At 31.9% G+C, this 15930-nt stretch overlaps 1 protein-coding gene across 1 annotated transcript in view; it reads right to left on the reverse strand.

The window, feature by feature from the left end:
• LOC122635985 overlaps nt 1-15930 on the reverse strand; it is a 63235-nt gene that overhangs the window by 42730 nt on the left and 4575 nt on the right. Inside the window, exon 3 of the mRNA XM_043826754.1 lies at nt 8452-8512. Coding sequence (XP_043682689.1) covers nt 8452-8512 — 61 coding nt within the window. The remainder of the gene's footprint in view (nt 1-8451; nt 8513-15930) is intronic.

The following is a 15930-nucleotide window of genomic DNA, read 5'->3' on the forward strand; positions in this document are numbered from 1 at the left end:
CTCTCTCTCTCTCTCTCCCTCATTAAGACCGCTGAATTTTCAAGAAATCGCAAAGATGTTGTTGATGTTGTTTACCGTTGTGTTACTCTTCAAGGATTCTCTTACGCTTTTTAAAAAATAAACTTTATCTCTCCCTTCGATCTACGAAGTACTCTTCAATTATAACATGAACCATATCGATCCTACTTCTCTCTCTCTCTCTCTCTCTCTCCCTCTCTCTTCTTTTTTTTTCTTTCTCATTAAGAATAATTGCTCACGAAGATACATTTAAAAATGTACGATCTGATGTGTTTAAATGAATTCTCTACAAATTCGTTATTTTTCTTTTTCTTTTTTTTTTATTATCTCTTTTCTTCTACCCTATCCTATAGAAATTAGTTTTATGGTCGTAAAGGCAAAATCGTTTTATGGTACAATTAGATCCATATTCGTCTTACGGTCGATAGAATTTAAAATTTACGATCTGTTTCGTTGAAATTTCGTTGGAATCGATTATCTACATTTGCATTTTCTTTTATTTATCTTTATTATATATTTTTCTTTTTTTTTTTTTTTTTATTTTCTTCATAAACTATATCGTTCATCGAAAAAAGTCCTTTTACGGTATTAAATTCATTCGTCATGGAAATCACGTAAAAGTAAACAAGATTTCATGTTTCTACAAAATGTACATAGATCGGGAACTAGAAAAACGAGAAATCATTCGTAACGGGATTGTCCAAGGTTGAATGATGGGACCCATTGACCAAGATTAATTTTTAGATCATGGATTTTATGACCAATGAAATATCGATAAGATATTTAAGGATAGTTATATTCGTTGGATTGCCTCGAAACAAATTGCGTCCATAGTCAAATTGATTCTTACGCAAACGGTGTCTGAACGAACAGTCAAGAATTACTGAGGATTCGAAGCGAGAAATACCGTTATCGCTTCGAACAGTCAAGACCAAAGGGAACGGTACAAGTATTTCTGGGATCACAGATATATACACACATAGGATACACACATGTGCGCAAACAAATACAAACGGACAGTTAAGAACCATCATCGTTTTTCACGAGGTTCGTTATTTCGGCCTCTTTTATCGCTACATACATTTCTATTTATAATTTTCTAACATCGACATACGCTCGAGATCCGTCAAATCTTCTGACCTTATATTACTGTTACTTACCCTCTTACGAAGATTTTAAAATTTATTTTGCAACGGTAACTACGAAAGAAAGAAAAAAAAAAAACACGAATATTTTACATGAATAAATCCGTAGTACGTACGTACGTATCCGATGTAACGTTTAATTAAGAGAAACGCAAAAACGTTCCAACGTTATAAAGCTCACAGTTCGAACTCCGTTAATATGTCAAAATTCGTCATAATTGATATTTAACAACGTATAATCGTAATGATCGCTTTAATCATCACATTAATTTTATCTTTTTATATCGTCAAGGTCTCTCTTTCTTCGTAATAAAATCTCATTAAATCAAATCTCGATCAGGTCTGTGAGTTAAGTTAAAGTAATGTCTATATAAAGGATAGTTAACTAAGTACGTGTAACGTGGCAAGAAATCCCATTAGTTCCAAGACAATAAGATTCCACGAAGACTCCGAAGAGCAGCATTGATCGTTTGAGATTCGTACGAATAATTATAATACGTCGGAACGACATCGATCGTTTTACGATCGATCGTTTAATGATTAGGCGTCTCATTAACTCGTCCATCTTCTCTCATTCGTTATCTTTCGAGATCCGATGGGCGAAACGTTATCTTGCTGACAGGAAGGATCTTAGCCGTCTTAATCTTCAACCAAAGATGTTCGTGACGACGTTAAAATGACTATGCAATAATGTGTTCTCTTTCTCTCTCTATCTTTTGCTTTCATTCTTCTTTACATCGAGGGCTCATTTGTCCGTGTCGAACAAAGAAGCTCATAGTGTGCCCCCTCTCCTTCCATCTTCCTCCCTCCTACCCCCTAGACCAGAATACAGCAACGTGATATAAGTCATGAGTAACTCGGTGGAGGACAATGAATCACTTAAGAAGCGATCTTCCGAGCGATCGAGCTCATGATCGATAGCCTTTCGCTCCAACGACGGTTCCATCGGTGTGATCCGCCGGTCTATCCTTATGAGCCATTAACGTCGTTAGTGCTAACTCTATCGACTAGGAGACATTGTTTTTTTTATCTTCCCTCTCTCTTTCTTTCTCTTTTTTCTTCCTTTTTTTTTCTTCCTTCTTTTTCCTTTTTTTTTTTCTTTTTCTTTTTCCTCGGACACATTCATTGTTATATGATAGACGTAATGGGAAAGCAATTTTATGTATTAGAGTTAAATACATTTTCTCCTGAGTCACGTTCGAATCATTTGTACAAGTTTAATCATGAGAGTTTAGATCTTTTCATGGAGTATTATTATTATTATTATTATTATTATTATTATTATTATTATTATTATTATTATTTTATATTTATGTATAAATCGGTCGATTGGTCATGGTGAAGTATTCTTACGTTCCTTTGGAATTCTTTTTCTATCGATCGCTTTAGTATTTAATAAAATTTACTCGTTTGGATTGAATTGTTGCGATCATCCGAGAATTCTTCTTTCCTTTTCTTACTGACGATTATTAACCTTCGACGAATTATCTCTGATCTTTAATACTCGCGGTTTAACGTTACTCGATTTTATTTGAATTTACTCGTGATGGCTTCGATAGGAAGGGCACGTTTTCTAGAAGTATGTGTGACGTTTATTCGATATCACTCTCGATAAAAGAATCGTGAAAAGCAATCGGAGTAAATTCACACATAACGGAACAACGTCCAGAGAGTAAAACGTCATTGACCGTTTAACGAGGCTAGAATCGTCATTAGATAGGATCATTTATAACTCCTCCTGGTTTCCTATTTACGGTTCTCGCATAATCCTGGCCGTGAGCCTGCCAAGATAATTGCACATTTGAGAACGTACAGTTACACGTATACGCGCTTCTTATTACGCCTCTAATGATACGGGTGCCGGATCCTCTTCTGTAGTGTGTGTGTGTGTGTGTGTGTCTGTGTGTGCATTGTGTATGTGTATACTTAAATAGCTCAAAATAAGTGCTTACAAAGTCAACGAAAGATCGAGGATGAATTAATAAATTTATTCTATCTTTTCACGAAAGTTTAGACATTTTCAAAAAGGATAGAAAATTATTATTATTATTATTATTATTATTATTATTATTATTATTATTATTTTCATTAAAATTTTTATTACTACTACTACTACTACTACTACTACAATTATTATTGTTATTTTTATTTATCCTATGTATATCATATAATTATAAAATAATAATAATAATAATAATAAGTACCTATATCGTTTTTTGCTTGTTGATAAAAAAAAAAAAAAAACAAAACAAAAGTCTAAAAATATGATCGAACAAAATCGCTTGTAAAATGTCAGAAGCAATTTGTTAGACGTGTCAAGAAATAAGGAGGAAGTATATCGAATGGATAATCCTTTAAAAATAGACCGAGTCATTATAATGCTTCTTCAAGAGGAGGATCGATCGTCGGCCATGACACGACATGGGCCAATTATAATAAATCTCGATCGAAAGATAAGGGAATGTTAAGGTAGCGTTACATGCAGAAGAAGAAGATTGCTGATCGATGAAACACCATTAGTGACACGTGAAGCAGTGTAACGAGTAATTAATTCGATTTCTTTTTTCTTTTCTTTTCTTTTTTCTTTTTTTGCTTCTTTTTTCACCTTCATATCGATATCTAATTCGATTCGAACAAGGTTACCTATGTAGCTTCTGATTTTTTAACAAGTTATTACAAGTTTTATCATCCGACTTTATCGATACGGCAAATTTTGTGTATTTATTTTTTTTTTCTTATCAAATTAATTAATCGATAAAAAAAAAGTTTTTGTTGTTACTGTTACGGATAAAAAAAAAAGCATTATTTTCTTTCGTTTAAATTATTGATATAATTATATTAAAAATTTCTATGTCTTTTTTTGTCCAGAGTGAAAAGAAAAGATCGTTAAATTTTGAATAGCACTCGAATTGCTATAGTGACCGATATATTATATTTATATTATAATGATTCCAATTCAAACGACTTAATAAAATCGATAAAAGCGTAGGTATTATTATCTACAAAAGGAGCGAGAGGATAAATTTCCGCAAGTGATCCGAGTATGTCTTTTTCTCAATAAGTCGTGTATAACTTGCAAAGTACAAGACTTACGATTACACTTATTACACCTGACACATGTACACGTACGATAAGATTTATGCATCGATTCGATACCTTCTTCTTCTCTCGAGTTCTAAACAATAAGATCCACGATTTCCATTGGTTCGTACATACAATGGAAAAGATCTCGAGACAATATGGAAACGTAAGCAGTATGTTTATGTTAGTATTGTAAAAATGTTTTCTTGTAAACGCAGAACTATTGCTAACCATTTACGTATTCCATTCCGTATTTGAAATTTTATGATTCGATCAATCGTTACAATACTATATCGGGAAGAAAATTCGATTTGAATTTATGTAAATATCCTTAAAAATAAATCAATATTGAGTGTGAAATAAAAAATTTTCAAGATCGATTCGCCTGTTCTTTTTTCTCTTTTTTAGAAGAATTCTTCATTAATATTTAAATTCTCTCGTTATAAAAAAAATAAATAAATAAATAAATAAATAAGTTGTTTCTCACATATATTAAAAAATATCGCACCTTACGGATTCATTAATTTTAACGAAAGCATCCAATGCTCATTTAATGTTCAATCAGAATAAATTTTATACAAAAATCTCATCCATGGTTTTAGCTAGTTAACACGAAGAAATCCAATTTTCATGTAAGTTCTCACGACAATCATTTTTTTAAATGCGTAAGTATCCCGTGAAATACATATATGACCTTGTTTTCATTGTTAGATCGATCTCATGCTCTCTCGGTGATTAAACGTTTAACGAGGCTTTCTCGACTCATCGTACATGATCATTTTTACACTAATAAATAGAAATTTCATTCGATGACTTCTTTCGATAAAAAAAAAAAAAACAAAATCCTTATCTTAAATAAAACGAACATTTTTATTAAACAAAAAAAATAAATAAATAAATAAGTAAATAAATAAAAAGGTTCTTGTCAGAAAAAAATTTTCATCAAATAAAATGTAGTTTTATTTATATAAAAAAAAAAAAAAAAGAAATAATTTTTCCTTGTTATTTCCTTTTTTATTTCATATACCTACGCTAATTACATAAAAAAAAATTGTTAGATAATTTCTAAAACGATTTTTCTCAAGCGTTGCTTCCGTGTTCGTTTTCTTGGAAAAAAAAAAAAAAAGAAAGAAAGAAAAAAAACGTTAACACACACACACATACACATATACACAAAGAGAAGGAGGGAATAAGGTCGTAAGTAAGGCAGATATTAAATGTACGACAGGGTAATGGCCGGCACAACAGGCTTATAAATATGGAAATGCACGAGGTTGTACATACTTACGTACGTTGATATAGCAGCGCACGTGAGAATAATAGTTTGCGAACGGTAGCCTCAACTCTAAGAAGAATGAACGAACGCTCACATGCGAACATAGTGCGAAAGAAGGAAGCGGATGGAGAGAAGAAAAAAAAGGGAAAGAAGAAGAAAAAAAAAGAAAAAAAAAATGCACTTTCCTCCGTACGAAAGATTTTCACCTGGTGAGAGAGACGACGACGATCGATACTGCCACTACAGATTATCTCAAAATATGGAAAATAATCATCGATCTTCATGTTTCTATTTCGGAGAATCATAGCGTCTCGATAATTTTTTTTTTTTTTTTTTTTTTTTTTTTTTTTTTTTTTTTTTTTTTTTTTTTTTTTTTTTTTTTTGGAATCAATATTAATCATCTTCGCTTAGTATCTTGGTTGACGATAAAAACACATTATTTCATTCGATACGCAAACTTCTTTTTTTCTGTAATTAAAATGTATCCGTCTTCTTCATTTATCTTAATTTTTCTTCTTTTTTTAAATAATAATAATAATAATAATAATAATAATAATAATAATAATAATAATAATAATAATACACAATTTAAGATAAGATAGAAATTATTTTTGCAACAAAACCTGAATAATTCTGTTCTCTCCTTTTTTTATTATTTTTTAAGTTTTGAAATAAAATTGAAGATTGACGTCACGAACGACCTTCCTCAACGAGTTCTCGAGATATCATCGATATAGTATTCGTGCCTCGTTTAAATTTATTACAGAATCTCGATAAGATACCTGTACATATGCAAATGACAGGTGAGATAGAAGGGGAAGACATTTGATTTACGATTTGGTAGAGGATACGCTTCGTTTTCCAATCATCGACGCCAGATAGAAAAAGAAAAGAAGGAAAAAAGAAAAGAGAGGAGAGAAAAAAGCAAGAGAAAAAAGCAAGGAAAAAGGAAATAAAAAATACAAAAAAAAAAATATAATACGTGTTGCATCCCCCTTTCCTCCTTCTTCTCCTCGAAGAACTTTCGATTCGTCAATGTCAGGGAGAAGAAAATTCTACACACGAGGTTGATCTTCATACGCACTGATCTTATTAGGTACGTTTCATCGGTCATTGGGTTCTCGCTGGCCTCGAGGGAGATCACGATCGATCTTGATCCATCGATCTCGATCGGATCTGTCAGCATTCTTCTAATGTTATCTTTTTTTTTTCTTCTTCTTCTTCTTCTTCTATTTATTTTTAATCTCGATCGTACAAGCAATTTAAATCTCTAAATCTTAAAATGGATCTTACGATATACGTTTCTCTTTCTTTTCTTTCTTTTTACTTTTTTCTTATCTTTGTCATCACCATCATCCTCATTATAATAACAATTATTATTATAATTATAATTATTATCATTTTTATAATTATTATTATCATTATTGCTCTGGGCGAAACGAAGGTGAAATTCCGGCGAAACCTTCTTTGGTAAAAAGGTTTCGGAGGTTGAAAGTGTTCGGCTTTGTGGCCGCCAGTTACAAGAAACTTTCGATTCTCGTCGATCTCAAAAAGGAAATCGTCGACTCTTCTTTCTCTCTCTCTCTCTCGTTGCTTATAATCGTCATCTCTCTCTCTCTCTCTCTCTCTCTCTCTCTCTCTCTCTCTCTTTCTCTCCTCCATCTATCTCTTTCGTCTGACATGAGTTTATATCTCCCGTTCGGTTTCTCTCACTTTACTCTCGCGGTTCTCTCTCTTTTTCTCTTCTCGTCCACACGAGAATCTAGGTCGCACGGGCTGCGTTCACCTTCCAGCAAAAGCAATGTCTTCCAAGGAAGGTCGTCGCTCGTCTGGAAAGCCCCTCCTCCTCCTCCTTCTCCTTCTCTTCCGAACGAAATCTTTTTTTTCCTTCTTCTTCCTTTTTTTCTTCTTCTTTCCTTTCCCTTTCTTCGGTAAACTGCAGATGCAGATACAGCTGCCATCTTCGTTTATGTAATTTCGACGAATTTCGACTTTCGCATTATCTTTTTTTTATATTATTATTATTGTTATTTTATTTTTTATCATCCCATAAAGTAATACCATAATGTCAAGTAATTTTGAAGTCTTGAAGATTTTTGTTTTATTAAGTATCTCGTATCATTGTTTTAATTGTTAATTCCTATCCGTGGATCAACTTTTTACTCGATACAAGTCGTACTACGAGTTTCATATTGCATAATTTTTTCTCTTTCTTTTTTTTTTTTTTTTTAGACACGAAAAAGAATTGTCCGAGTTTAGTATCATAAAAATGAAAAAAAATCATATCTACATATATTATATATAATATAAGATAATATAAAAATATATAAAATATAATAATATGATAAAAATTTGTTAAAAAAAATTTACGAAAGATTTTCACATACTCGATCAATCTCAATATCACGAATTGATATCGATACCGATACCGATGTTTCAACTCAATAAATGAGGTAAAAAACAAAGCTAACATCCTACCGTGCATACACTTAATTGGCTCATCAATTAAAACCCTTTCATGATCAATTAAGCTCGAGCAAGTAAGTACGTGTTTCAAACGATCGTCTCTGTTCGTCGTCTTTCGGGTTATCAAGGATGCGTCTTCGCAAGTTGATACTTAAGACTGTTAGAAAGCGCACGTACTCATCCTATGGAAAGCGTTCGCTTTTATCTGATCATCTGGCTTTTATGCTAAACTCTGTGAGTCGAATAAGTTTCTTTCTTTTCTTTTTGTTTTTTTTTCTTTTCCTTTTTCCATTTTTCTTTTTCTTTTCTTTTTTTTTTTTTTTTTTATTCTCTCGTTCTCTTCCTGCGAGAAAACGAGAGTGATAGGGAAAGGATTGGATGTTTCACACGTGAAAAAGATTTTCTTTGATTCTTCCAACGTGACTTAATTGATCCAACAATTAGAAAGTTTCTTATTATACTTACACGTCGGTATTTGTTGGGGTATTTGGGCTGCTCGTATAGTACCGTGCCTCGTTATAGTAATCTGAAAATTTAATTAAACGATCTTATAAAAAACTACAGTAAATATAATAATATTTATAATCAATCGAGTTAGTAGATTGGTCAGAAAAAAAAAATATACATGTATAAATTATAAAAATTCTGAAGAAAATTTAAAGAAAATTTGCGATCCTTAAAAAAAATATTCAGATGAAAATATATTAACATATAATATAAAAAGGAAAATAAATATTATGATACATCGAATCATTCGTAATTAATCAAATTTAATGAACATTGATAAAAAAAAAAAAAAGAAAAAATTAGAATAATTTAAAGTAAAATTTACTGTATATATTATATTATATTAACAGAATTGATATTGAGAACTCGACGGATTCACGATCAATCGAGTTAGTAAAAAAAACTATCTACTAATATGTAGATGTTCGTATCGTAATGCTTGAGAGAGAAAGGAGTGATAATTTCTTACGATTTAACGTTCGCATTTTCCTCGAATCGCGAGTAACCTATTCGCGAGAAGCTACAGAACGAGTTACCACAATTGGTGGCGTGACATCATCGGAGGTTTGCAGCGAAATCAATGACGAAATGAAGGCGGATAAAAGCGAGATCGTTAACAACGCCGAAGTACAGGTTAACGTTTCAATCAGAACGGTCATAATGTTATCATCGAACTACCGTTTAACTAAACAAACCTCGAGAAATTTTCTCTAATATCTTAGATTATCTTAGTAGATTATGTTCGAGAGTTATCATTTTTGTTTCTTTCTTTTTTTTTCCATTCGTTATTCGTTTTCTTTTTTCTTTTTCTTTTCTCCTTCGATTTATTTATTTGTTCGAAAGTCACGCAACTTTACGAAAGGATAAAATTTCAAATGTGATCAAAGCGCACACACTCAAGACTTTCTAAATAATTCGATGAAACGACCACCCACTTTAACGCACGTCGTTCATTCGAACAATGGTGAAATCTATCCCGAGAAAAGGATGGATACTTTACTTTCGATGCAAGTCACTGGTAAATCCCACGGGAAAATTAATTTAATCGGGAAATCGTCGAATTAAAATCAAAAGGCACTCCAAGATAATAATCTTTTAATTGTACGATAATATCATCGATCGAACAAGTAAATGACTCATTCTTAAGAAAGTCTTCTTGAAAATGTCAAAAGATCTACATCGATCGATCCATCGATCGTTGCCTTTCTTTTAGATATCTATCGTACGTACTACGTATTATACACGTAAGCAAAATACGTATGTATGTAAGATTTTTCCCTTTCGTTCGAAAACGGCCTTGACGTAAATGGCCGTTCTTATATCTCACCTTTTACAAAGTGATTAACATCTTTCGATTTACGATAATCGATCTCTCTCGATATAAAATATCTCGATATAAGATATCGATCGATATAGATATTAAATATAAAGGACTCGACTATTAAACGAAAATTTATTAAATCGATCGATATTACAATGATCTTTAATAACGACTTTAATTAATATCGCATCCAATTAATTAATGCACGTTCCGCGCCACGTAATCTCCTTTCGCAATTTTTAACATCTTTATATCTTTTATGATAAAATCATAAAAATTCTATATGTAGAAATTCATCGTAAATTGATCTGAGAAATTTAAAGGAAGAAAAGCACATAATTACTTACTTACTTACTTACTTACTTACTTACTTACTTACTTACTTACTTACTTATACATATATACGAAAGAAGGAAACAGGTTGCTAGTTTTACAAGGTTGTAAATGAGAGAAGAATACTCATGGTTAGAGCACGAGGTGCGAGACTCTATCGTAGTCGCTAATGAAAAGGAGAGGAAAGATGGTAGGTGGTATGAGGAGAAGATAGGGGAAACAGGGGAGGCAGGAGAGGGGAGGGAGGTAAAGAAAAAGAAAAAAGAAGAAAAAAAAAAGAGAGAAAAAAAAGGAAAGAGAGAGAAAGAGAGAGAGTGAAAACAGTTGCAGCGCTTCTCTCGAACGCTGCTAAAAGTAAAATCGTCTCCCTAATTAGCCTATCCGGTAAAACACGCCAACCCGCCGAGTTTATTCTTAGATTAAGAGTGACGACCGACACGAGGTATAACGTAATTGCATCCCGTTCCATTACTAGACGAGAGAGAAACCGGCTACTAGATGTTGTATTAGTGGTATTAGTATTAGTATTAGTTATAGTAGTAGTAATGGTGGTACTAGTAGTAGTAGTGGTAGTAATGGTATTATAGTCTCTAACGTACGCTTTCAGACTAACATAAGACGATTTGAAAAAGACAAATTGCTGAGAACTTGAGAATGATGTGTAGATACTATTCGAGATATGTTACGTTAAATGTTAGAAAATTGTTCTTAATCCTCTTTCTTCTCTAATCTCGGAAGATTTTCTTTTCTCTCGAAAGATTGTGAAAAAAAATCTTATCCCTTTTTCTATCGTTTAGAATATAGAAAGAGAGAGAATATCAGATATAAATAAATATATTTGATTTTGTTATAAAATCTTTTTACTTACTAATTACTTATACTTATTTATCAATGAAGAACGAATTGTTTAATGAAATTCGAAAAAAAAAAAAAAGAATTGTTCCTAATCTTGATCGAACATTGGAGAATTTTCATCTCCTCTTTTATAAAATATTTTATAATGTAAAGTGTAAAATCGATATCTAAAAAATTTTATTTATAAAATATTATTTATTTGTCTTTAATATCGTAGACTTTTGATAATGATCTAATGAATGATTAAAATGCATAGACGTCAACGTCGTCGTCGTTTACGAGAATGTCGGCGAAGGCGGCCGATCAAAAGTGGCAAGGTCTCTCTCTCTCTCTCTCTCTCTCTCTCTCTTTCTTTCTCTCTCTCTCTCGTTACCTCTTACTTTTATTTTTCAATCGTCTCCGATTTAGGTATCGTCGATGTAACGAGTGGACTCTCGTGTGACCACTCGCCGATATCGCGTCAACTTAGGCGAGCGTGTAATCGCTGACTAAGAGCAAATCCGTGTCAGGAAATGACAACCGAATCCAAATTGTTCGAAATCGAAATTTGATGCTTAACCGCAAGCACGTACGGGATTTAAAAAAAAAAAAAAAGAGAGAAAGAGAAAAAAATAAAAACTAAAAAAAAAAGAAAAAATAAGGGAGCAAAAAAAATTTAATCATTTCCGCCAGTTATTTGGTATTATCGATTACGTCAAACACTTCGTGAGCCGAGAAATCTAAAGAAAATTCTTTCTATATGAAGGAAACTTAAATAACTCTGTCAATTACGATAGATCTAATGAATCTTGGATACCGTACATGAAAATTCGAGAAATTCACGTGATTATCTCGACTTCAATGAAAGCGGTTTGACTACCATACTGACCATTTACGCGCGATAAAAAACTATATTTACTCTATGTAAATAATTTCCTTTTTTTTTTACTTTTCTCTTTTTTTATTTATTTTTATCACCTATGTACGTATTATTGATCGAATAAAGAGAAGATTTTCTCTACATCATTTTAATTCGATCCTTTTATATTCCCTTACGTTGGAATATAACGTAAATAAAATAACATCGATTTAACGATCTCCTTAACGTAACATTAAATTCTGATAAGATGTAACGAGCACAATTATCTTATAATTTATTTTTCCTTGAATAAGATATATCTATCGAACTTGAAAAAAAAAAATAAATAATGTAGACGTAATCGTTACCGTCATTTTGTCTAACACCTTTAAATTTACATAATATATATTTACTCGGACGTTCGGCCGCTCCGTTTCATCGATCAATACGTAAATTAATCAGACGTTTATTTTGTAAAGAACCTGTACACGAGTCAGGAAGGATGTAACCCAAAACTAATTTATTCGGCACCCGAACACCTGGATCGAGATCGGATACTCTCACGCATCACGAGAGAACACTTGTGGAAGGTCAGTCCACGATCGGATTCCAGTTGGATGGAACGCGCTTGGTTGGCCCTTATATGGACGGAGCTTGACGAGTAACGCTAAGAAAATCTCGTTTCTCATCTCTCTGGGAATTTCACGTTCGCTTTTCTGTCCATGACACCGATCCATTAAATAATCAGAATAGAAGAAAGAAAAAATAAGAAAATACAAAAAAAAAAAAAGAAAAAACAATGACATTGTTATTGTTATCGTTCGATATTAATGTTTGTTGTCGGAAAATGTTTCGTTCTCGAAAATAATAATCTACCATTATAACTTAAAATTTATGATTCTTATAGTTGTTAATTAAATAATATATAATCCAGTTTCGACCTGTGTTAACGAATAATTAAATAGATTCATTATGGTGTTCCCATAATATAACATTTTCTTGCATTAACGTCATCGTCGAGATCGACTCATCGATCAGGTATACTAATTCAATAGGTAAATGAATCCTCTCTGTTAGGTTTGAAACGTAGGCACTATGATATCTCTTTGAAATCTCGCGTATTACTATATGTACGAATATTTATGTGTATATTATTGTACTTAGATCTAACCAAAGCATATGTATATGTATAGTATATACATAGTACATACATCTATCTGTGTCTACGTACGTAATATAATTGTACGCATACGTTCACACACATACACGTCTATCTACGTATTATAATGTAAGAAGGATCGTGGTTACCTTATAGTGACTCTTATTCGTGCCTGCGCAATTGCTATACGTGCGTTCATGACGTCATTGCACGAGCAATGTCGTCCGACATTTACTTCCAATCGCGAAAGTAGTCTTCCGATTTATCAAAGAAGCTCGAAACGATTCTAATACTTAAAATCTTTCAACTGGAAACGAATAAAAGTGAAGTCTATTCGGTGTGTCTTTAACACAGTCATAAAACTGTTCGAGAAAGAGAAAAAGAGAAAAAGACAGAGAGAGACTATTTGCGCAAGACTCTCCTATGCCTCTAGACAAACGTCGCTTCTTCTTCTTCGTCTATTTCTTTTCTATTCTTTTTTTTCTATCTCTCTTTCTCTCTCTCTCTCTCTCTCTCTCTCTCTCTCTCTCTCTCTCTCTTCTGCAAACAGTTTCTATTGATTCATCTCTTCTCTTAAGAATACCCGACTAATATTAGCTCGATGGAGTCATTGCCCTTTCCCAGCCGGAAATTTGAATGCATCTATATAACTCGTTTGAACTTTCACGTTTGAAGATTAATTTCTTTTTTTCTTTTTTCTTTTTTTATATTTCGTATCTGAAAAAAATCTCTTAAAATGATTGATGAAAAAATCTCTTAAAATCTAAGCCACTGCTCTTTACTAGCCGGAAATTCAAATGCTCTTACGTAACCTGCTTGAACTTTCACGATTGAAAATGTTCCCTTTTTATATATATATATATATATATATATATATATATATATATTTGGTAAAAAATATATCTCCAAATTAATCTGAACCATTGCTCTTTACAATTCCGAATACACTTACATAATTTGCTTAAACTTTCACGATTTAAACTGATTTGTTTCTTATATATATATATATATATATATATATATATTTATTTATTTATTCTAATTAAAAAAAAAAAGAAAGAAATCGGGAGAACACTCAAAAATTCGAACGCACTTACTCATGTTTAAATTAAACTTTCGCGTTTGAACGTCTATCATGATATCGAACTTCTTTTTTTAAATTCTTTTCTTTTTTTTTTTCTTTTTGCCAAATTAATTTCAATAAATCGAGTAATTATATTTCTCTTTATATTTCTCGATGCTTCTCATATCGATTTATTTATCTATACGAGTCGTACATCTTAAAAAAATGATGTTTCCGGTAACGAAAGTAAATATCTTTTTCTTATCCTGTTCGGCAGTGAAACGTCTGTGAAAACGAACTGTACTACTGGTACTGTGTATCAACTACATAGCTCTCTCAGATCCTGTGCCGATATTTAAAAGAACACCGAGTAAAAGTAGGCGTGGCTGTTCCGAACGGATTCTCTTTCTCTCTCTTTCTCTCTATCTTTCTCTTTTTCTCTCTCATTATCTCTTTAAAGCGTGGGGTGAACCGCTTTAAATGGACTCTTTTCTATCTCTCTCTCTCTCTCTCTCTTTCCCTCTTAACATTTCATATCTCACCAAATGAATCGAAACGAATTCGAAACGAATTCGATCCGAATCCATTACATCCTACGATACGTATTCTTAATTTTTTTTTTCATCTCATGATTGAAATTCCAAGAATATTGATTTTCTTTCAATCGCGTTACTTCTTTTTTCTTTCTTTTTTTTTTTTGGAATAAATAAATTTAATTTATTATTCAGAAAGAGAAACGAAAAAGAGATATACAACTGTAGGACGAGATCGTAATTACCTTGACACCCGTTAGATGCTGATAATGAAATAATTAAAGATGGAAATGAGAGTAAACGGTGAAGATATGCGTGGCACGTCAAATCGAGAAACGGTAAGAAGTTCCTCGTGGATTCTATAATACTTACGTGTCGTAGTTAAAAGTCAGTCAGTCTTTCTGCGTGTCAAGAATAAAAATGGATTTCCCTTAATCGAATTAACGTAATCGTCGATCGCATCAATGGTGATCCTTCCTTCTCGATTGTTCCTACTTGTTACTTGATATTCTTACGTAGATTACACGCACACACACACACACATAAGATCGAACTTTACATCGAATCGATAAAGGATCGAGGGATCTAGATTTCGAAATTTGATATTAATAAGAAAGAGATAGATAGATGGAGAGAGAAAATCGATTTTTTCGCTTTTAAATCGTTAAACGAACACACTTAAAATATTCTCTTTTCGTTCGAGTCGGTGTAAACGACAAGTTTAACGTAATTGTCGATTATTAAGGTATTACGTAAGAAAACCAAGATTACCGGCCGTTGAATGAGTTAAAGACATTAAATCAGCTGGTCGCTGTCAAGAGAGAACAATCCCACGACTACTAGTGGTGGCACAATAGAAAACCGAAACACCACTTTACAGAATTTGAAAGACCGACCTATAATTCTCATTTATGTTCGTCCTAGATTCGTTGTACTTTTTGATTTAGTATTGAGAAAATTTTGCAATGGTATATAATCTGTAGAAACGTAAGTAATTTCGGATAAATTATTAAATATTGATTTATTCGGATTGTAATCTATATCTGTATAATCTATAGATTTGCAAAATTTTTTTTCTATATAATTCGTATTATTAACGTCACCTTTTAATATAATTCTACATAATCCCTAGAAATAATATTAACATTGATATTTATATATATATATATATATATATATATACGTTCGATTAAAATTAATTCTAATAATTAATATTCGATTTAATTAATGTATAAATTGAATAATTTTATTCACAGCAGACGAGATTAATTAATATAAATTTTATCATTAGATTAATTTCAAACTATTATTTGACGAAAGAAAAAAAATAAATAA

Source organism: Vespula pensylvanica, chromosome 1 (assembly GCF_014466175.1).
Source record: "Vespula pensylvanica isolate Volc-1 chromosome 1, ASM1446617v1, whole genome shotgun sequence".
In the NCBI taxonomy this organism is placed as follows: Eukaryota; Metazoa; Arthropoda; class Insecta; order Hymenoptera; family Vespidae; genus Vespula; species Vespula pensylvanica.